At 45.8% G+C, this 21,250-nt stretch overlaps 1 protein-coding gene across 2 annotated transcripts in view; it reads left to right on the top strand.

Annotated features, from left to right (window-relative positions):
* The first annotated feature begins 342 nt into the window (after positions 1-342).
* Positions 343-21,250, top strand: part of elp2 (elongator acetyltransferase complex subunit 2) — a 24,699-nt gene continuing 3,791 nt past the window's right edge. Inside the window, exons 1-20 of one of the 2 annotated variants that reach the window (XM_031585956.2) lie at positions 343-598; positions 993-1,071; positions 1,160-1,230; positions 1,545-1,689; positions 2,791-2,868; positions 3,508-3,572; positions 3,679-3,745; positions 5,401-5,547; positions 6,099-6,194; positions 6,534-6,634; positions 11,301-11,432; positions 11,926-12,075; positions 13,753-13,944; positions 14,400-14,469; positions 14,660-14,758; positions 15,997-16,054; positions 17,033-17,105; positions 18,237-18,429; positions 19,812-19,933; positions 21,092-21,231. In XM_031585956.2, the coding sequence (XP_031441816.1) occupies positions 467-598; positions 993-1,071; positions 1,160-1,230; positions 1,545-1,689; positions 2,791-2,868; positions 3,508-3,572; positions 3,679-3,745; positions 5,401-5,547; positions 6,099-6,194; positions 6,534-6,634; positions 11,301-11,432; positions 11,926-12,075; positions 13,753-13,944; positions 14,400-14,469; positions 14,660-14,758; positions 15,997-16,054; positions 17,033-17,105; positions 18,237-18,429; positions 19,812-19,933; positions 21,092-21,231 (2,210 nt within the window). In that variant the 5' untranslated portion in view covers positions 343-466. Of the gene's footprint in view, positions 599-992; positions 1,072-1,159; positions 1,231-1,544; positions 1,690-2,790; positions 2,869-3,507; positions 3,573-3,678; positions 3,746-5,400; positions 5,548-6,098; positions 6,195-6,533; positions 6,635-11,300; positions 11,433-11,922; positions 12,076-13,752; positions 13,945-14,399; positions 14,470-14,659; positions 14,759-15,996; positions 16,055-17,032; positions 17,106-18,236; positions 18,430-19,811; positions 19,934-21,091; positions 21,232-21,250 lie in introns of both variants that reach the window. The other variant, XM_012829578.3, reaches the window with a different exon arrangement.

The following is a 21,250-nucleotide window of genomic DNA, read 5'->3' on the forward strand; positions in this document are numbered from 1 at the left end:
CAGACATAACTTTATTATTATTAGTAGTAGTAGTAGTAGTTTTACTTCCATAAATAAACGGGACATACGTTTCGTGACTAAACGGCATACTATTAATATGTGCCATTTGAATGAGTCATTCAGGAAAAGCGCAAAAATGTAATCTTTCGACAAGCACTTGCTTATTATTCCTAAAATCAACCACGCTACACACATTTGATCCGAGAGGCACGACCCAAATTTGGAAATTTCTGTGTCATGACTGAAAGTTACGTTTTGCATTTTTTGTACTGTAAATATTACGACCTCCTCTCCTCACAACATATGAACTCGTATGTTCTTCTTCTCTCTCCCGTTTATTTCACACAAGTATGAATTCAGTAAGTTTGCTTAAAATCTGAGAACATTCCGCATGTCTGCGGAACTCTAGAAGTCTAGCGTTCTTTCTGCCATACAGTATTTCTGTTACACAAGAGAGGTATCCAAGATGGCGCCGGCCGTAATACAAACATGCCATGTCGCATGTTGTCCAAATCGAAGTCCTAATGTTGTATCTTGGAGTAAAAGAGGCCTGATTGCTTTTGGGACATGCCATTCAGTGGCCCTGTATGATCCTCTGGTAAGTAGTCCTTTAGTTTGTCTAATTGTCTTTTAATCTTGTAATATGTGACTTAACGCCAGCTCGTTCTGTAAGATGGCGTCCTACGTCAAACTGTCCAGTTAATACCTAAGTAAAAACCTTGATAGATAGATTTGCTGTACATTATTCTATTGTCCAGCTGTTAGAAACACTTTCTCTTTACTAGCTACTTGGCTCTTGCTTACTGCTAGGCTGTCTGTGGGGTGGATATGTTTGTTGCAGTTTGCAAGGCAAACAGTTGGCTAACCTGTTCGTATGAGCTGAAGTATAACTTGGGTATCATGACGTGAATGGATGGTAGAATCAAGGAGCGTTGTCAGAGAAAATGATCTGCCTTTAATTCTCTCCTTGGTCACGCTTATGGTTTTATCAGGAGAGAACCGCAGTTACCATTCTGAACGGACACACTTCTCGGGTGAATGCTGTCAAGTGGGTGCACAGAGAGGATTGTGGTGAGTTACCATTTCCAGGTTACATGCTTCGCTCCGAACCCGTACTGACCCTGATTGCTCTCAACGTAATGATAATATTCCACTGCAGGTCCCGAAACAGAGTTGGTGTCAGGAAGCTCAGATAATAGCGTGATCCTCTGGACGAATGTGGACGGGCAGGTGCGTACTATACAGAATAACACTGATACATTTTAGTGATACAAAAAGTTATGGAGAGATTAAATTAATGTTATCTGACATAATCATTTAGTATATGCATCACTAGAGATGAGGTTTGGGCCTAAACCCACAATCACTGTACAATAGGCAAAGGTATTTGAGTTATGCTGCCTTTGTAGAATACTTAAATCTATTTCTAAATCTAAAATCTAGTCAGTTTCAGCTATGAATAAATCAATTAATCAACCATTACTGCTGTGGATGATGGCTAGGCTAAGGTTCTTGGTTCTTTGTGTATTTCTGCCTGTGTATAGTACCCATCCTCAGTAAAATGTATTGGACACACTGGTCCAGTTTGTGCTGTGGATGCTGTACCCCTGGATGCCTCCCAGTTGCTCATCGTCTCTACAGCTTCAGACTCCACAGTGAAGCTATGGCTACGAGGTGATGGTGGTAAAGGTAAGCTCTAATCCACAGGGGCCAGAGCATTACAAAAAAAAAAATTCTCAGAGAAATGATATATGTGGGATATCTAATTTTGTGTCTGCGAATCAAAGTATGGCTAAGTATCTGACCAATGCGTATTGTGGCGACAGTTGATAGAAAGAAAGAAAGAAAGAAAGAAAGACATGGCCGTGCTGTAAAGTTGTAGATTTTGTTCAGTAAGGTTTTATTTTTGCTCACAATCCGACAAGAACAACCAGGGGAAGAACCAGCAATGAGGAGAACTTGAGTTGAGAGGGACAGCCTAGATAACGGCTATGTTAGATTTACTGACTAGCCTGACACCTACTGGATAGTTTTGGTAATAATAATGTAAATGCCTGAGTTCTTGCCATTGATAGTTTTGTCTGTGGTGTGTGTGAGGTTCACATGGCGTCATGTTTGATGTATTATCTGTCTCCTATTTACATATTTATTATTTTGTTTCATGTTTTGAGATTAATAAAAACAGACGTATGTGTGGATTGGGCCGACATGTTTTACTCTCTATGGATCATTACTTGCACGGAATGACGTGTGTAATGCTACCTTCACAAAGACATCAAGTTACGTTTTTTTTATGTATGAGCACTACATTTCTCCACACTTCATAGTGAACCACCTTTCATAGATACAGACATTCAGGATGGTAGACTGCCTTTTTGAAATATTGCTATTATACTGGAAACACTGTCTTAGTAGCTGAAACAGGGGGAGGAAGTGAGTGATTTTGCATGACAGTTTTGGGAAAACTGAGAGACGTCCTCGGGGTTGGTCCTCTGATCTGTGCAGACAGACACATGTGCCATTGTGTTCCTCCTTCCCCTGGGTGTCTGGGAACAAAGCAACAACCCTTGACAGATGTCATCATCAGTACACGTTTGAAATGCACAGTAATTTCGCCTCTGCAGTTTCGACAAGCAATTAGGATGGGGGAGGGGGTTGTTACAGGGGCCAGTTAATTGTTTGTCAGAGCAACTCCTTATTAATTGTCAGATATTTTTTGACTTAATTGCGCCTTAGACTAATTCCTGTGTGTGCGTGTGTGCGTGTGTGTGTGTGCGTGCTCTTCCTAAGTGGAATGCCTGCAGACGCTATCTTTTGGGAGTGGCTTCATGATGGATGTCTCCTTGGCACTGTTGCCAGGCAGCGGAGGTAAGCCGTTGACGACTACACACTATATTTCTTTCTCTCTCCCTCCCTCCCTCCCTCTCTCTCTCCCTCCCTGATCACCTCATCAATCTGCATTGCCACTGCTTGCCTCTCTGTAAACGACAGAACGTCATGTTGGAGAAACATCTGCTCCCCACCTTAGTGTGTTACTGTGTGACTCCGAACGTTCCCCTAGTGTCTGCTCTCTGAGTGATGCACTGGGATCATCTGGCAGCGGCATTTCATTCCAGTCTAGTCTTTCATAAGAGGACCTTTTCAGATAGGTCATGTACCCAACCTGATATGTTATTCATGTGCCAATCTGAAGATGAGGCATAGACCAGCCAATGTGATATCTATTTATACTATTTAAAGAAAGTATATGGCATGCAATACGGCACATGCCTTTTGTATACCTTGTATTTAGGTAGTAGGTGTGGTGGTAGCAGCATAAGTAATAATTGTGGTAGTAGTAAAGGTAAGATGGTAATAAAGAATGTAATGACAGACTCAAAGGAAAGCTCGACAGGTGTGTGTGTGTGTGGGGGGGGGGGGGGGGGGGGGGGTTATTGCATGTGGAACAGATAATAATAATGAAGACAAAAAAATGTCAGAATGAGGAACTGAGGTTTTTGATTGCAGTACCCATTCTGGCCTGCGGGGGGGACGACAGCAAGGTTCACATTTATATCCGGCATAATGAACAGGTAAGAGGACCTTATTAACCGTGATGGTGTATGCGCTGTAAGCATAGTGAGTGCGGTGTAATTTTTAAGTGCTTAAATGCTGCTTGTTGTTATGTTTGCTGAGCAGTTCCAGAGAGTGTTGTCTCTGCAAGGTCACGAGGACTGGATCCGCGGCGTGGAGTGGGCAGCCAGAGGTAGGTCCTCTCCATAAGTGTGTGTGTGTCTGTTTTTGTGGAAAATCTGTAACATGTTCATTTACAGTAGATAGACAGCTCTCTGCACATCCCCACAGTGGGACGGCAGTAGAGGTATGAGACTGCAGTGAAGACAGACCCTCTTCCCAGATGGTGATTGCTTCAAGGTCAGTTTAATCCCACAAGTCTGATGAAACGACATGAAGAGCATTAAAACAGGTTTTCTGTAGTACAGGGTACCAAACCACAAGCTGCAAGAAACTGAAGAATATGCGCTAAATGCGTAGTCCTCTCAGTGACCCTGCTGGTATAAAAGTTTTTTTTTCTCTGCCCCCCCCCCCCCCCCCCCACCAAAGACACTTTCCAGGGTTCAAGCCAACACCTTTTATTCTTTTGTGCGATGACTTACTCATAGTGTTACCAAATTATGCTGAAAATCGTGAGAACGTTTTTGATGTTATGACACGTCAGAGAAACATTGTGCAAGATTATGCTTCCGCCTCTTTAAATGAACGTCACGTCGTTCCATCCAGACTACTATTATTAAACTGGCCCCTCTGTGAGTCTGTACTGTTAAAGAACTCGAGCAGAAGTCTAGTCACGACTCGCATCCAATAATAATAACACAATTAAAAAGAAAAGGGGTCGCGAACTGTACGTTTTAAAAAAGGCCCACCCACCCACCAGCGCTGTGTCTTTGAGTTTGACTGGAGCCTCCCTCCATAATGCATGAAACGGGCTCAGGCTGACAGCCATGAGGAGCCAAGAGGAGCCACAAGCCTCTCAGGCCCTCTGAAATATTGAAGCAGGAGAGGAGAGCGGTGGAGAGCGGCGTTTTTAGTGTGTGTCACCCGCTCTTCCCACTCCAGCAGCTATGGCTGAGACTGACCCGAGGGAGTGTGTGTGTGTCTGTGTGTGTGTCTGTGTGTGTGTCTGTGTCTGTGTCTGTGTGTGTGTGTCTGTCTCCTCTCTGTGTCTGTCTCCTTCATGGCTTCTCTCCCTATAATTCTGCCTCTACCTCTTCTTTTCCCCTCTCAGAGTGAATCTTTGGTTTGTGTTTTGTTTGACGTGTTCTGTAATTTATTATTTTGTGACGCTAGTATATTTGCTTTTAATTAAGGTAATGAAGTAGCAGCAGTTTTGGTCGAAAACTAGCAATCTAACTACTGAAAAGACATGCATAAACCTTACAAATACCAACAGCAGCACAAATGGCACGAATAAAATGCTTACTCATGTCTTTTGGCGGTATAGGTAGAGATGTAGTGCTGTGAAAGGTGTGGGGTTTTTATTTATTTATTCATTTTTTACATTTTCATGGGGTGGTCTGACCCGTACCATAGAACTGCGTATTGCATAACCTAGGCAGCTATTTCAAACAACAGGTGTGTGTATCTGTCCTTCACCTGACCGTATGGCATGAAAATTAATATGAAGATGATACTAGCAATGGTTGCTTACAAAAACATGCTTCAGAAGTGGCAAATTGTTGCAAAGTGTCTCTTTTTTCAGTTGATTTCTTTCAGTTGTTTTGCCCTCACTCTATTCTTCACACCCTCCCTTCCTTCTCCCTCTCTCTCCCCCTTTCTCTCTCTCTCCTCCTTTCTCTCTGATTTTCATGTCGTTGTCTCTCTCTCTCTCTCTGATATATGCAGATGGGGAGCTCCTGTTGGCCAGCTGTGCTCAGGACTGCTCGATCCGTCTGTGGAAGCTCTTTGCCAAGGCCCCGCCCGAGGAGCACATCGGCCCGGGTGAACCTGCCCTCCGGCTGAAGGAGGACGTCTTTGAAGTGGCACAGAACGGTACTGGAGAGAACAGAAAAGAGCTCCAAAAAGAAATCCTTCTCTGTCAAATTTCTATCAGTTTTAAGTCCATTTTGACTGTCAAGTCGAAGGTACAATGTGCAAAACATGCTAATGCAGCTAGCGAACAAACCTCTGCCTTCCTCCCTCTCTCTCTCTGCTCTGTCTGACCCTGTCACTGGTGTTCTCATTTTTGATTGACACGATGATGGCCCATCCCTGATTCTGAGCTTGTGATTAGCGGCTCACTGCTTAGTGCCGCTAAGGGGAATATCTCTGTAATTCTGCCCAGGCTGCTCAATGAGACGCGGCTTACAGAAGCCCTTGGGGGCCCGAGTCCAAGTCAAGATATTCTTTTGAGCTCATTTCAAACCAAACAAAAAGGAAAACTTACATGCTGCATTTAAAAAAAAAAATCAAATCTCTTCTTAGATTCCATAACATGAATGTCTGTGTAGTTTTAATGATGTTATTTTCTTTTTCCAGTTGTATTTTTTGAGCTGGTTTGTGTGTTTCCAACTCTGATATTTATTAATTCTCTTTAATCACAGGCACTTCCTCAGTCTTTGCCATGTCTCTGGAGACCGTGCTGGCTGGCCATGAGAACTGGGTCTATGGTGTTCACTGGCATCCATCATACATCAAAGGTAAGGTTCTTTACTCTCACATCAGTGGGTTTTACATTAGCATTGTTGTGTGGTTGGTGTCTCTTCTTGTAGATTCTTCGCTTTAAGGTTATGTGGTGTTCTATTTTCCAGACATTTTCACATGACTCAAAAAAAAAAAAAACCTTGGACAAAATAACTACGGTTTTGAAAATGTTTATGTAAAGCACTTTGAATTACTTTTGTGTATGGAATATGCTCCACAAATAAACCTGGCTCATGTTGCCCACTGATGGCTTATGACAGAGTACAAACCAGCTGTCCAATTTTTGCTCTGGCTTCAGAAACACCTGAAGTGTGTCTCTTTGTCTCCCCCTGCAGATGGGAAAGTGCAACAGCCACTGAGCCTGCTCTCAGCCTCCATGGACAAGACCATGATCCTTTGGGGCCCAGAGGAGGACTCGGGGGTGTGGGTAGAGCAGGTGAGATTGGCCTCACTACAGTTCTAGTACTAACTATAAAGCAGATGGTCGTGACTGTGTATTATTGTACCGCTGCGCTGTTCTTTAAGAAAGGGCTTCCAGAGGGAGCATCAGGAAGGGACAGAAGCTCTGGAATGGCACTTGGCCTGATTTGGCATGACTGTGAATATAGTGTGGAGAATCAGATTCAGATTAGGGCCAGATTGCTGATTTAGATTTTTTACTTTGTGGGTCGGAGTATGCTCTCTGTCAGTTTCAGTGAAAGTCAGTGATCACTGCTGACCTAAAAACAGAGAGGGTAAAGGAAGGACAAAACATTGGGTAACGGGCCGCTGGGTACACCACCCTGGCCCTCTCGTTCTCCAGACCACCTCTGCACTTTCTCTATTGCCATAGCAATGTAGCATCAGCCTGAGTGCCCGCGGAACCCTCGCCAGCTTCTCCGCTATATTCCCCAATTTCTGGACCATTTAGGCATAGGAACATCTGTCACACTCTCCTCCCCCTCCTCATTCACACACACTCTCTCACACACACACACACACACACACACACACACACACACACACACACACACTGCCCTTCTCCCGTTTCCTCACTGAAACTCAAATGAAGTGTGGAAAAAAAATCTGCTTTATTTCCATCTGCCACTGTGTATGTTGAGCGACAGACAGGCGAATTCCTCATGAAACGGGCGAAGGTATGTACCTGAGGTAACCCCAACCCCATCCCTCTCCCTCTCCTCACCCCCCTTTGCCTAGTGTCAACCTCAAAGGCCCCGCTGCCTCTCACCTGCTGACGATAAGCCTATTTTCACCTCCTCTTCTTCTTTTTCACTGGCAAAGTGACAGGAGATAACAGGCCTGGCTTCAACAGCTGATCAATAAGAGTGTCTTCCCTTTTGATCTTTTCTGCATACAAGTGCCATCTTTTTTTTTTTTCTATCTTTTTTTCTTTTCTAGTTTTTGCGTTGCTTCCCCCCCTTTCACCCTGCCAACAGAAGGGGTTCCTGTTTCTGAGTTGCACCTAGTTGCTAACCAGGCCTGTGCCACAGTAGTTGGCTGACTTGCATGCTGCTACTTTTGATGAAGGGGTGGGGGTTCCACTAATGGTGTGTTTCGTGTCACGAGCTCCAAAGGGAGAAAGATGTAGAATCAGTCGTCGGCCCTTTTTTGTAGTTCAGGTGGATGAGGTCAGTTGTGTGTGTTTGTGTGTGTGTTTTCTTTTTTCTTTCTGTCTTTACACACACTACCTGCGTGAGCCTCCACGGGAGTAGTCCTCTCTTTCTCTTATTGTTAAAGTGAGTATTATATATATATATATATATATATATATATATGTATATAGCTGTGAACTGTTGTTCTCTTTTTAACAAAAGGTGGGGGGAAGCCTTTGAACTGACACTGGGGCCCTGCCTACAAAGGAACCTTGTGTCTGTTCTCACACACCGACCCACCCTTAATTGCGTATATCCACTGCCTAACCGATGAGTGGACATCTGAAGGAAGAGGGAGATGTGAACCACACGAAAGAGTATTATGGGACTTGACTGCACGCTCTGTTTGAGGCGTCTCAAAGCCAAGGGGTGGTGCATGGTAAAGGATCCAATACGTTCCTTAAAAAATACCGTTTGTCATGTCAGATTTGTACAAATCGTACCCTTGTCGGCAGACATGTAGTAAATGCCCTTGGCTCATATGTGAAGACAACTGTATGGAAGCCCAGTGGAGCTCCCCATCCCCACAGCCAGTGACTAAGACAAGACCGAACCGCAAATGACCAACATCTCTGTTGGCTAATTATCACTATTTAACAAGGAGCCCTTTCTCCACGATGATTAGTGTAATTGGTCAAATTTGCCGCCAAGCTGGCTAGCAGTGGGGTGGCCCGGCACACTGCTGTGTAAAACACGTCCCGCTAACGAGCCCCGCTGTCATTTAAAAGCTGTGTGTGCGCCGCATGGGCCGTCGGGGTGCTGGTGGGGTTTGGACAAAGGGTGGCCTGACCCCAAGGAGTCTACCCTCCTCCCTGCCACCAGCTCATGGTTGATGGTCTTGGAGCTAAATGCTCAGGTACTAATGATGCCATAAAGAGGATATCCCGGCTAGAGACTGGTACATTGCCAAAATGAGAAGTGGCCATCTCCTTGGAGCTGCATGCTTGCCTCTATGATGGCAGTAGTTGGGAATAGAAAAAAAAAGCTTTAGTTTAATCCCTGATGACCTTTCCGTTCTTTTCTGTTTTCTGAGAAATGAATGAATGAAAAAGTGATCAGATGTACATGTTCTTGTGCTAGAGAAAGGAATGAAAAGGTACAGCATATTGATTTTGTGACTGTGCAACGTCGCTCTTGTCAGGTTTCAGTATGCTCAGGCGAACACGAGCATATTGGTTTTCAGGATGCCTTTTTGGTATGAGAGAACTCAATTGTTTTTCCTTCGACTGCCAGTTGTTCCCCTGTCACGCACAGTCTGGCCTCGAAGATCACACCTCATTCTTCGCCTGTCTCCCGTCATCGCTTAGCGTCGTAAAAAATATGTCTGCCATCCCCTTCCTCCCTGAGGTCCTCCACATTGAACAGCGGGACAAATTTCCCACAACAGATCCATATCGCTGTTTTTATTTATTTTTCTTTGATTAGTTTCGTTTCTCTCTCTCTTCTCTACGCCTTCTTATAAACATGACTGATTATGTAGTTACGACTGCGAGAGTTTGGAGCGTGATTTACTATCACCATTGTGGACAGGAATTCAAAATCAATCTGCTTAATGTTGCGTCACTCTCTCGAGGACTAGGTGGAAGAGCTGGGGACCGTTTGTTGAAGCCATAGGCAGGCTTTATTGTGTGGTCATTAGTTCCGCCTTATCGACGCTTTTAGGATTGGGGATGGGGGAACGAAGCTTTGAAGGGCATCTTCAGCATGCATTCACACAGCAAGACAAACAGCTACGAGATCAGCAGTCGGGAGCTGTGGCCGTTGAAAACCCATTACGAGGTTATTAAACGAATGTGTGTTTTCTCCCAAAGTGGCCAATTGGCTTGAGTCTGCTCAGGGTTTCATTTCAGTGGTTTTCTATCAACACCAAGGTCATTGGCTTGATTACCTGAGTCTACAAGTTCAGTGTGAAGGTTTGCCTTTGCGGTCCTTCATGGTATGTTTTAATAGATCTTCACTTAAGGACCGAACCCAAACATGGCAGTGTGAAGACATGTTACTGTTTCAAACACATACCCAGCTGTCTCATACAAGGCTGGAGATTTTAGATGGAGCTTTTCCTGGGAAGGGCCATTTTCCTTCGAGGCAAGGTCTGTGGGTTTTTCAATCACTATTTTGTCAAGAGTGCAAAACCCAGGGTCCTGAAGAGTATGAGCAAACTTCTATTATTCGCATCTACTCTGCCTGAGGCCTAAGCTTTACTGCTGACAGGTCAAGGGTAGCAATCTCAAATGGCTCGTGTCAGACTACAGGGAACAAGGGCAAGTCCCACTGTGTGGTAGGGCCATTAACAATGGGATTGTTACGCAGAAATGGTGTTACTTACAGGGAGATCATTAAGCAAGGTTTAAATCAGTTTAAATGGTTTTTACGTCGGTAATTGCTTACTGGCAGGTTTCTTTGAGTGTTTTGATTCTTTTTGGTGTAGGCCTGTTTCAAATCTGATGGAGCCATTCCATTAAAATGGATTTTGTGCTATTGCACTGCCTACGGTAAGGTAATGATGCTGGTTTTAAAATGCAAATCTTCTGAAATCCCGCATTTTTAATCTTAGCAGATTTAATGATATATGGGGTCCTTATGTGTTTTTCTGGGTCTCCTGTGCTTGTTTCTCAACAAATGATCTAATCTTGTGGTGTTTTCCCGCAAATATATGCCATAAATATGAATCTAAACATGAACTCCCACAGATTAGCCTAGCTCACACTTCCCTTCGCTGTGCGCTAATGATTGCTAGTGTGCCCCTCAGTCTCAACGAATCAGGTTCTTGTTTAATTTTTCTTGTCCGTTGTTCGACTCCAGACTTGTTTGGTACCAATCCAGTGCTGTGTTCTCGAGCCCCACCACTGCCCTTATTTGTTTAATTTGACACGGAGCGCTGCGGCAGTTTTGCCTTCTTTGGGGCGCATTAGTGCGAGCCCGAGTGCAATTTATGCCTCCCTAACAGCCTCCACTTTGCATAATTTCTGCTTTGGCTTGTCTCCCTGATTTATTTTGCGTCTCCTCTGCTCTTTATGGTGCGTGTTTAATAATAGATGGTTAGATGGAGAACAGACGCGCCCGTCGCCTCTGATTTCCAAGATTCACGGTGGCCATTAATTGGATCACTTTCTCTCTCTCTCCCTCTCTCATGTCTCTTTGTCTCTCTCTCCTCCTGCCTTTATTTCTCTCTCTACCTCTCTCCATCTCCCCGCTCTCTTTTATCTCCATCGTTATTGTAAGGCAGAACTTCACAGATCCCCGAGACTATTTTAGAGCAGCGTTTCTCTCTTTCTCTCTGTGTACCGAGTCTGTTTTAATGGCCGTGACTCTGGCTGTGCTGTGTTATTTGTATGACTTAATTGCCTGCTCTATATATCTCTCACTCTCCCTCTCTCTTCTTTCCTTCTTCTTCTTTCTTTCTTTCTTTCTTTCTTTCTTTCCCTCCCTCCCTCTCTCTCTGACACCCAGGTGCGGGTCGGTGAGGTCGGGGGGAATACCCTGGGTTTCTATGGCTGCCAGATGAGTCCGGACGGGTCCATGATCCTGGCACACGCCTTTCATGGAGCGCTCCACCTGTGGCACCGGAACCAGAACCAGGAGGTGAGACGCGCACACACACTCGCACACACACACACACCGGATCTTTCACTCTAGCAGGAAGTGCGTTGGCCATTAAATGTGTGGTTATGTGTGCTCAGTTAGTATGACGCAAATGCCTGTGTGTTTGTGTATTTGTCTGTGTGCCTCATGATTATATATGTAAACATGTTTATGCCCTATGTTTCTGTTTGAGTAGTTCATCTGTCCTGTTTCTCCCTAATTGTGCACGTATGTGTGTGGGTGTCCGTGGACATGTAATGGTATGATAAAGTGCTCTCTGTAAGACTGTGTTTGGTGTTTTGCCACCAACTGTTGTTTGTGTTTGCTGTTCATATCCTTTGTGCCTGTGTGTGTACCTCTATGTATACAGCTCTGGAAAAAATTAAGAGATCAATTTCTCTGTAGCCACGTGCGTGCGCGTGCTGGTCATGCGCCTGGTCATCATGCTTTTCTGCTCTGAGGGGGTGTGTGTGTGTGTGTGTGTGTCCAGCAGGCCGAGTGGAGCCCAGCTGTGGTCATCTCCGGCCACTTTAACGCAGTGCAGGACCTCAGCTGGGACCCGGAGGGGGAGTTTGTGCTGAGCGTGGGCTCGGACCAGACCACTCGACTCTTCACGCCCTGGAAGAGGAAGGGCTGCACCCAGGTAGACCCCCTCCATGACCTTTGACCTCTGTTTCCATTTTTGTTGACATGCTTAGGTTGTTGCATTTATATTGAAACGGAATCTCAGGCAAGTGTAACCGTGTGCATTTAGCAGATGTTGTGAAGGAGTTCACTGAAATTAAGTCATCAGTTATCCCCGCAAGCTGTTATGTTGGCAGAGTGGCTTCTTCTCTCTACAGGTTGTCAGGTTACCATTAAGAAATGCGGTATGAGTCCATGAATTTGTCATAAACTGTGTGAGATTTAGTACTCCACTAAACCAAGTGGACACTTGATTAGTCTTGTCTTCTTATTTACACACCAGGCCACATCGATTAGTGTCTTATCATTTACATTTACATTTAGTCATTTAGCAGACGCTTTTATCCAAAGCGACTTACATATGCGACTTACAATGTATACACATTTTACATTTTACATTTACACTGATGGCACACTGCACATCAGGAGCAATTAGGGGTTCAGTGTCTTGCTCAAGGACGCTTCGACAGGGAATCGAACTAGCAACCTTCTGATTACTAAACGACTTCTCTACCACTGTACCACTGTCGCCCCATCATATGTGAACTATGTGTGACACCAATACAGTAAACAGCAACTTAGTATATATTATGTACAGATAATGCAAATCATAATGATTATATTGAAAATCTAATTAAAAGAAGTTCTGCTTCCTTGATCTGGGTTGCTCTAGCAAAGAAGCTTTTAATAGCATTGACACTGTAGTGCCATCAGCACATCGCTCATGTTGCGGATATATTTTTCCCAGACATTCTTGTTCTTCTCAACTCCTGTCTCTGATTTAATGATCACACGGGGCGCCCAGGAGTCCGTAACCCTGTACGGAAAAAGCGATCCTCCTCATGGGCTGATATTATTCTTTCATGCTGCACAGTACATCACCCGGGCTGACCGAGACGAGTCGAGTCGCTTCACAGGCTTTTCACTCCTCATTTTACAACGCGGGCTCAAGTGGGCACGCATTTTAAGCAGCCTCTCCCTACAGAAGTGGAGCAGGAGAGGTTTCGGTTGGGTTGGGTTGGTGGGGGGGTGTGGTAGGGTAGTTTGTGCTGTCACTTTGAACGATCGTTCATTTCCTTAAGGCTTCGTTTTCGTCCCAGGAAGATGTATAATAAGCAAACACTCATTGGGTTGGATCGGAGCACATTTGTCATGAGTAAAACACTGCATCATCAGCAGTTCAGTCGGGACAAATAGTTTAAATAATTGGACAGAGAGTCTTCTGTATTTAGTGCGGGGGAAAAGTACGCTTCTCAGCATCTTAGCGGGCAGAATCGATAGCTGATATATTCAAGTGTCGTTTGCAATGCTGCGGTACAGGAAAGTTGCCATAAACTAGTTTGAGCTTTAGCTGGCGCTTACTATTAATTTCAGTACAATCTCTCTGTTATTCTCCTTCTTTTTCCCTCTCTTTCCCTCTCCCTCTCTCTCCCTCCCCCAATCTCTGCACCTTATTCCACTCTATCTCTCCTGTCAATCTATCTCTCTCATAATCTCTATCTCAATCTCTATCTTTCCTCTCACTGTCTTTTGCATCGGTCCCTCTTTCTCACTCTCTCACTCTCTCTCTCTCTCGCTCTTGTTCGATCTCCCTCGCTTTCTCACCCCTCTTCTGATCCCTCCATTTTCTTCACAGCCCACCTGGCATGAGATCTGCCGCCCCCAGATCCACGGCTACGACATGCAGTGTCTGGCCCCGGTGGGCCGCTTCCAGTTCGTCTCGGGCGCCGACGAGAAGGTGCTGCGCGTGTTCCGCGCCCCCCGGAACTTTGTGGAGAACTTCGCCAACATCTCCGCCACCCCTCTGGAGCTGCTTCTGGCCTCCAACGTGAGTTACGAAAACAGAACATTCACATATCGCAAACATGCAGACAGTCTGGTTAGCAGGCATCTAGTGGATGCAAAACTTCTGTCATCAGTTATTTTAATTAGATTGTTACTATGATTGTTAAATATGAGTGACTAGCGACTGGTGTGTCTGAATATTGGAATTGCCGGGTATTCTCTCTGCCACGTAAGTGGTGTGTGCGAAATGTTGAATGTCTGTGTTGTGTGTGTGCATGCCTAATTTACTCAGTAGTTTACCGAGACGATTGGTTGTCATCAGTTCTTTAACCATTGCCGCCACTATGATTGTTCTATGTGACTGACGGACAAGTGTAAAGATTGAAGAGGTTCATTGTTGTGGCACTAACAGTAGCTGTGTTCTGTGCTGCAGAGGTGTGTGTGTGTGTAAAATGTTGAATGTTTAGTGTGGTTTTGTCACTCACTGCGTGTGCTCAGGACACTGCGGATCTACCAGAGGGGGCAAGCACACCTGCGCTAGGCCTGTCAAACAAAGCTGTGTTTCAAGGTGAGTACTTGCACAGTTGTTTTTTGTTTTGTTTTTATAAGTTCAGCAATCTGGTCTTCTGTGTCTTAAATTTTCTTGTCACCGAGACATGATACATAATATACTCTTATATTCCTCTTCCTCATAAGTGCACTGAAAAATGTTTATGCTGCTTAACTGAAGATGAGTTCTGTTTTGTTCACATTGATAGGTGACCTGATATCCCAGACTGGCAAGGAGGGGGATGGCAATTACAACAGTGTCTCTGACCAATACAAGGAGTCTCATTTCCAACCTCTCACTCTCAAGGGTAAATAGACTCTAGGAAAGCTACACACACACGCACACACACACACACATTATATGTCTCCATATATGTCTGCCCCCCCAACACACACACACACACACACACACACACACTGGTTGTGTCTGACACAATGATACCCCATTTTTATGACAAGTAGCTTTTAGTGGTCGGCTGCAGTTACTGAACTGTACAACCAGAGAATGAATCAGATATACAGGTGACAAGTGTTATTAGAGGACTGGAGACTATGAACAGTTAGAGAGAGAGAGGCGGTGGGGGAACTGATAAGTGGCAGTGGGGGTTGGGGTGGAGAGTGAAGAAGGGGTCTGTGTGGCTTGTGAGCCCCTGGCAAGCTCCTTAATCTGAAATCATAATTAGAGCGACGGCTTATATAATTTTGGAAAAAAAAGTTGCAATATTGATGAGCGGCGGCTCCAGAGAGGGAGCAGTGAGGCGAACACGGGAGCCTCTGACAGAATAAAGCGCCTCCTTGGTCTCTCTTGTTTTCAATTGTTAGCTCTTGTTCTCTCTTATCTCACTCTGTCCGTCTCTCTCTCTCTTTAGCTCTTCTTTCTTTCTTTCTCTTTCTCTCTCTCTCTCTGTCTCTCTTTTTTCCCTCTCTGTCCATGGAGGTGAGACTGGGACACAATTAAAGTGAAAGTCTGGAGAATTGGGCAACAAATGAAATTGGGGAGTTTGGGGGGGGTGGGTGGGTTGGGTGGGTTGAGTTTGGGTGCGAGGCAGCAAGGGCCATTTCAGGACATTGGCAGATGAGCCAGTCAGCCCCTTGCATAAGCGTCTGAGTGAAGAGACGTCGGAACCCAATGGGTTCTCCCTGCCGGCCGGCAATCTGCGAGACGGCTCGGCTAAATCAGGTTTGCCGCAACCTATTTCTGAGCTAGCAGATGCTGAAAATTGAGATAAAGGGCACATTTCTTTTTTTTTTTTGGTGGGAGGCTGAATGGGCTTTTTATGAGAACATTGGTGGGATTTCTACGGATGCAGAACCCCGGGTGGGGTACGGGGCTGCCTGGTATATTAGACCAAGGAGAATGTCTAGGGAGGCTGGCGACACGTGTAGATTTATATTGCTTTTCTTTCTTCATTTGTTTGTCTGCCTGGCTTCAGTTTGTCTGACTATATTTCACCATCCACTAGTTGCTCTCAGCCTGTTGATTTTGTGCTTTTGGGTTTTTGTGTATTCATTTCTGTTGCTTTTGTTTGCTGGTTTGTATGTGCAGCGCCGCCGCCAGAGGACCACCTTCTCCAGAACACTCTATGGCCAGAGGTCCAGAAACTGTAAGTCCCCCCCCCCCTCCCCCTCCCACTACCTTAAAACCCCACCCCTCTACAACATGAGCCACAGAGCTGCCTTCAGGCCCCCCTCCCCCCACCCCCTGCTGTTTGTTCATGGAGCAGGTGAATTATTTTTCTTCTCGATGGAGGTGTCAAGGCGTCGAGTGCTTGTTCCGCCGAGTGCCACGTCCTTCACAAAAAGCCTGACATATTATCCTGACTTTTACTCAGAAGTGCAGCCATTGTGTTGTTGATGGTTGCTGGCAGTGACACACGCTGGTAAATGCATTTCTCAATAGTACAGAAATCAATCTCAAGTAGGGTCCAGTTTTATATAATTTATTTATTTACATCAGCCTCACACATTTGCATATAACCATGTGCTTCAATGATGGCAATTTCAGCTCAGTCCAAAATGTCTGCCATTGTAAACTCCTACGAATGACTTCTTCATACTTTTTGATGTGTTTTTCACTGTTCACATGCATCAAGTTCAAAGCCCAGGGCCCAATCAGAAGCTCTCGTCATTAGTCAGAGAGAGAGCTTTGAGCTCTCCGTTGCTCTCAGATGGTGTGTGTTTATGTTTATCCCCTTCAGTGCTCTAAGCACTCACTTAATGGCTAATGATGAGCAGTCACTCTAAGGTCTGCCTGAGAGTCATACTTCTGAGAATTGGTGGGGGTGTGTGTGGTGTGTGTGTGTGTGTGTGTGTGTGTGTGTGTGTGTGTGTGTGTGTGTGTGTGTGTGTGTGTGTGTGTGTGTGTGTGTGTGTGTGTGTGTGTGTGTGTGTGTGTGTGTGTGTGTGTGTGTGTGTGTGTGTGTGTGTAGCAGCTGCACAGCAAGTGAAGCGTTGTTGATTGATTGATCTGATTGACGGCTCGTTTGCATCACGGCTCCCCCAAACAAGGGCGAAGTCCGTCCTTTAGCTCGGTGGAACCGCACTGAGACAGCTGATCACCCTCCCCTTTCTCCTCCTCGCAGGTACGGCCACGGCTTTGAGCTCTTCTGCCTGGCGTCGGATGCGGCAAGGACGCTCGTAGCCTCCGCCTGCAAGGTACGCGCCTGACAACAACAGGGCCGCCGACAGACACACCGCCATGCAGCTAACATCCAGTCAGACGACTAAACAAACACAAGACACCTGCGCTCACACTGATACACACACACACACACACACACACACAAACACTCTGTCTGTCCCTTCTCTCTCACTCACACACACACTTACCACACACACAAACACACTGAAATTCCACCATGCTAGCAGATGCTGGTGTAATTAATTCATCTTGGTGGCTGGTCAGCGGTCCCACCAGAGCACCTGTCTCACAGGCCAGCGCAGAGTGTTTCATTAGCCACCGAGCAGCCGTGCTCCCAAAGGTCAACCAGGCAACAAGTGACACCATCTACCCACACATCTCTCTTCACCTCTCCCTTCCTCTACTCCCCTCCCCTCTCGCTTTCTTTTCTCCCTCTGAATTTCCTCTTTAATTGGGTGTTTTGCGGTTAGCTGAGAGCGATGGGGCAGCGCCCTGGCTGGCTGTCATGTTCTGGAGGAAGGGAAAACAAGAAGAAAAATATGGTAGCATTGAGGAAGGCAGTGTCCCCATATTGAGCTCTTTCAGCACATGGCTGTGGATGGCTGTACACCACAGGGCAGAGGAGAAGAGATCAGGTCAGACCAGCTGCGCTTCCCCAGCCTGGCGTTAGCACCGACTGAAGCGCCATTAGGGGCGGGGGGGATGGGGGGATGGGGGTTCATCCAGAGATCCAGTGACCCAGCCCAAGGGAGAACCAGGGTGGTGTGTGTGGGCTAGACTGTGGATGGCCAGCTGTGTCTGTGTGGTCAGGGAATTACATTCAAGATGGAAAGAGTAAGTTCAAAAGGTTTTTGTGAGTTGAATTTACAGTGACAGGGTTTTGGAAAGTTTGGAAATGCTTCCGAATGTTTGTTGGGTTATGTTTGTGTTGGGTTTTTAGTGTAATTTCCAATTGCAATCTGTACTTGCAGATTTCGTCTGAAATGTCCTCATTTTAAACTTGGCCCTCTAACATTATACTGGAGAATATGTGTGTCTACTTTTTTTAAAATTACATACAATTCTTTCTTACTCCTCCACTTTCTTCTCCTTCACCTCTGTCTCTTTTTTCTTCTTCTTCTCGCCCCTCTCTCTCCTCTCCCCAGGCAACTAAGGCGGAGCACGCATCCATTCTGCTCTGGAGCGCCTCCTCCTGGCGACAGCTGCAATCTCTGCCGTGCCACAGCCTCACAGTCACGCAGATGGCCTTCTCCCCCGACTCCCGCCTCCTGCTCGCCGTCTCGCGTGACCGCACCTGGTCGCTATGGAGACGCCAGGATCCCGCCCCCGACAGCACAGGTAGAGACACAGCCCTTTTAACCCTCGACATCGCCCCTGAGAAGTGTAAGGCAAACGAACATTTCTTTTTGTTCTGAAAATTCCATCCTTTCAGATGGTCAATAAGGTGTTATTGGTCTAGGGACTGAAGTCATGAGAGGCAAGAGAAAAATTTCTCAGCTGCATGCTGTAGACCCCCCCCCCCCCCCCCATAGAATGTGTCCAATTCCCATTGGAGATAAGCAGTGGTAAATTGTATTTGACACTAAATAACTGGAGGGTCTGCACATCTCTCTGTTTTTTCTCTTTCTCTCTCATCCCCCTCCGTCTGTTTATTGCTCTCTCGCTCTCTCTCTCTCTCTCTCTCCCCTCCCTATCCCTCTTTCTTACCATCTCTCTCTCTTCTTCTTATCTCTCTCTCTCTCTATTTTTTTTCCTTCTCTCTCTGCTGGAAGATGGGATCTGCAGTCTGTTCTAGTTCAGGCCTACATTACTCACAGCCCCTCAAATACAGGGTTAGGAGGAGAGGTATGTGTGTGTGTGTGTGGGGGGTGGTAGATGTGTGTAGAGCAGTGTAGAGCAGTGTAGAGCAGTGTAAGTGCCCATCAGACAGCCCCCTCCTCCTCACGAAACGCTGTCTAGTCGCGTCAGCCACCGAGAAATCTCTATCCAACAGATGAGCCCTGGCCTCCAGTACGAGCTTTGTCTCTTAACACTCTCTTTCTCTCTTTTTCCTCTCGCTCTCCTGATAATGAGTTCCCACTTGCCCAGCCAATGGCTTCCCAGCTGTCTGATCGGGTCCTCTTGTATGAGGCTCCCATTGGCTGACTCCCTCTGCCTCTCAGGTGCAGGCTGAGTGTGACGGCGCCTCTTGACACGGCCGGCTGGAGATATGACATTAGAACTGCTAACGACACGGCCGCGACCCAGTGACATTTAACCACATCACTGTCTCTGAGAGGGGTAGGGAGGGAGAGAGAAAGAGAGAGAGGGAAGAAAATGAGGTACAGGAAGAGATACAAGAGTTACATGGGAAAAGGGACACTGATGGTCACTAGGGAGTGAGTATGTGTGATGGGTGTGTGATAAGAGCGGAAGTTAGCCCAATAAAGAAACAAACAGCCTCACAAGGCCAACGCTATGTCAGGCTAACGCTATGTCAGGCTAACGCTATGTCAGGCTAACGCTATGTCAGGCTAACGCTATGTCAGGCTAACGCTATGTCAGGCTAACGCTATGTCAGGCTAACCTTATGTTTCTAGGCCATGAACTGATTACTGTGCTCTGAAAAAGGCTATCCCCTTGTGTTGTGTGAGCTTGCGGTGACATGGAGCTGTTTGTTATAAAGCACCTCTCTCGCCCTTTAGCTCAAATATGGTGTGTTTGTTTCTCATTGTTCACAGAGCCACTTTTCTCTCTCTACGCAAACACCAGCAAGAATACAGCGGTACACACGCGCATCATCTGGTCCTGTGACTGGAGCTTTGACAACAAGTACTTTGTCACATCAAGTCGGGACAAGAAGGTATGGCACACTGCTGGCTAGATGAAAACACAACCCAATGTGAAGGCAGAGCTGTTTCATTGTTACCCTGTGCTATTTAAAGTTAACAGGCCAGTATAAATATGTAATAAAGAGTGTGTGTGTGTGTGTGTGTGTGTGTGTGTGTGTGTGTGTGTGTGTGTGTGTATATGTATATATATATATATATATATATATATATATATATATATATATATATATATTTCACACACACACACATACAGTATATACACATACTGTACACATAGTATACCTTTAGGTAGTAAAGTATATAGCTAAATACATATGGACATATATACACATGCAGAAGATGCAATGTGATTTGGACAGAGTACATTAGTGCAACTGTTTTGGGGTGTTCAGTAGAGGAACAACTGTAGGAAAAAATCTATTCCTTAGCCTACTGGTACGAGGAGGCATCTGTATCGCCTCCCTGAGGGTAGTTTTATGAGCAGTCCATGAATGGGGTGTGAGGTGTTCTTGATGATGCTCTGTGCCTTCTGCAAACATCGTTTGCGATGGATGTCTGGCACGCGTGGGAGCTGGGTGCCAGTGATGTATTGGGCTGTCTTCACCACCCGCTGAAGGACCTTTCTATCAGCAACAAAGCAGTTCCCATACCATGCTGTGACGTAGCTGGGTCCATATGTTCTCAATAGAAGCTCACAGAGATCTTTGAATGCAACCGAGCTTTCTTTAGTGTTCTCAGAAAGTGAAATCGCTTGATGAGCAGATACTTTGGTAGGCCAAGAGAGATCCTCCGAGACGTGGACCCCCAGGTGTTTCCACCTCAGACACATGGATGTAGATGGGGATGGGAGATGTAGTCTACTATGAGCTCTTCTGTTTTCTTGGTATTTAAATCCAGATTCCTTTTAAACCAGGACACCAAGCGGTCAACCATGTGTAATTATGATTACACTCTTAACTAAACCAGACTGTTGACAGGAAATACTTACTTCTAGGCTTCTGGCCCTGTTATCTGATTGTGGGATTTAGGAACAAAATCATTTTGTGCTTTGTTTTAATGTGCACATTAAATTTATTATTTTGCTGCAAGATTTTGTGTGTGTGGACAGGTAATTCTCAAGTGTGTGTATTTACAAATGTGTGTGCGTGCGTCGGTGTTTGTGTGGACAGGTAATAGTGTGGGGTCACGCCGCCTCGGGTGACGTTGTGGGCCAGGGCGCTGACCCCATCAGGCCCTGCTCATCCGTGCTGGACGTGGGCGACTCGGCCACAGCTGTGGCCTTCTGCCCCTTCCCCTGCCCCGACAACAGGTACGAAACAACCCCCTCA

This window comes from Clupea harengus, chromosome 19 (genome assembly GCF_900700415.2).
Source record: "Clupea harengus chromosome 19, Ch_v2.0.2, whole genome shotgun sequence".
NCBI classification, from domain to species: domain Eukaryota; kingdom Metazoa; phylum Chordata; class Actinopteri; order Clupeiformes; family Clupeidae; genus Clupea; species Clupea harengus.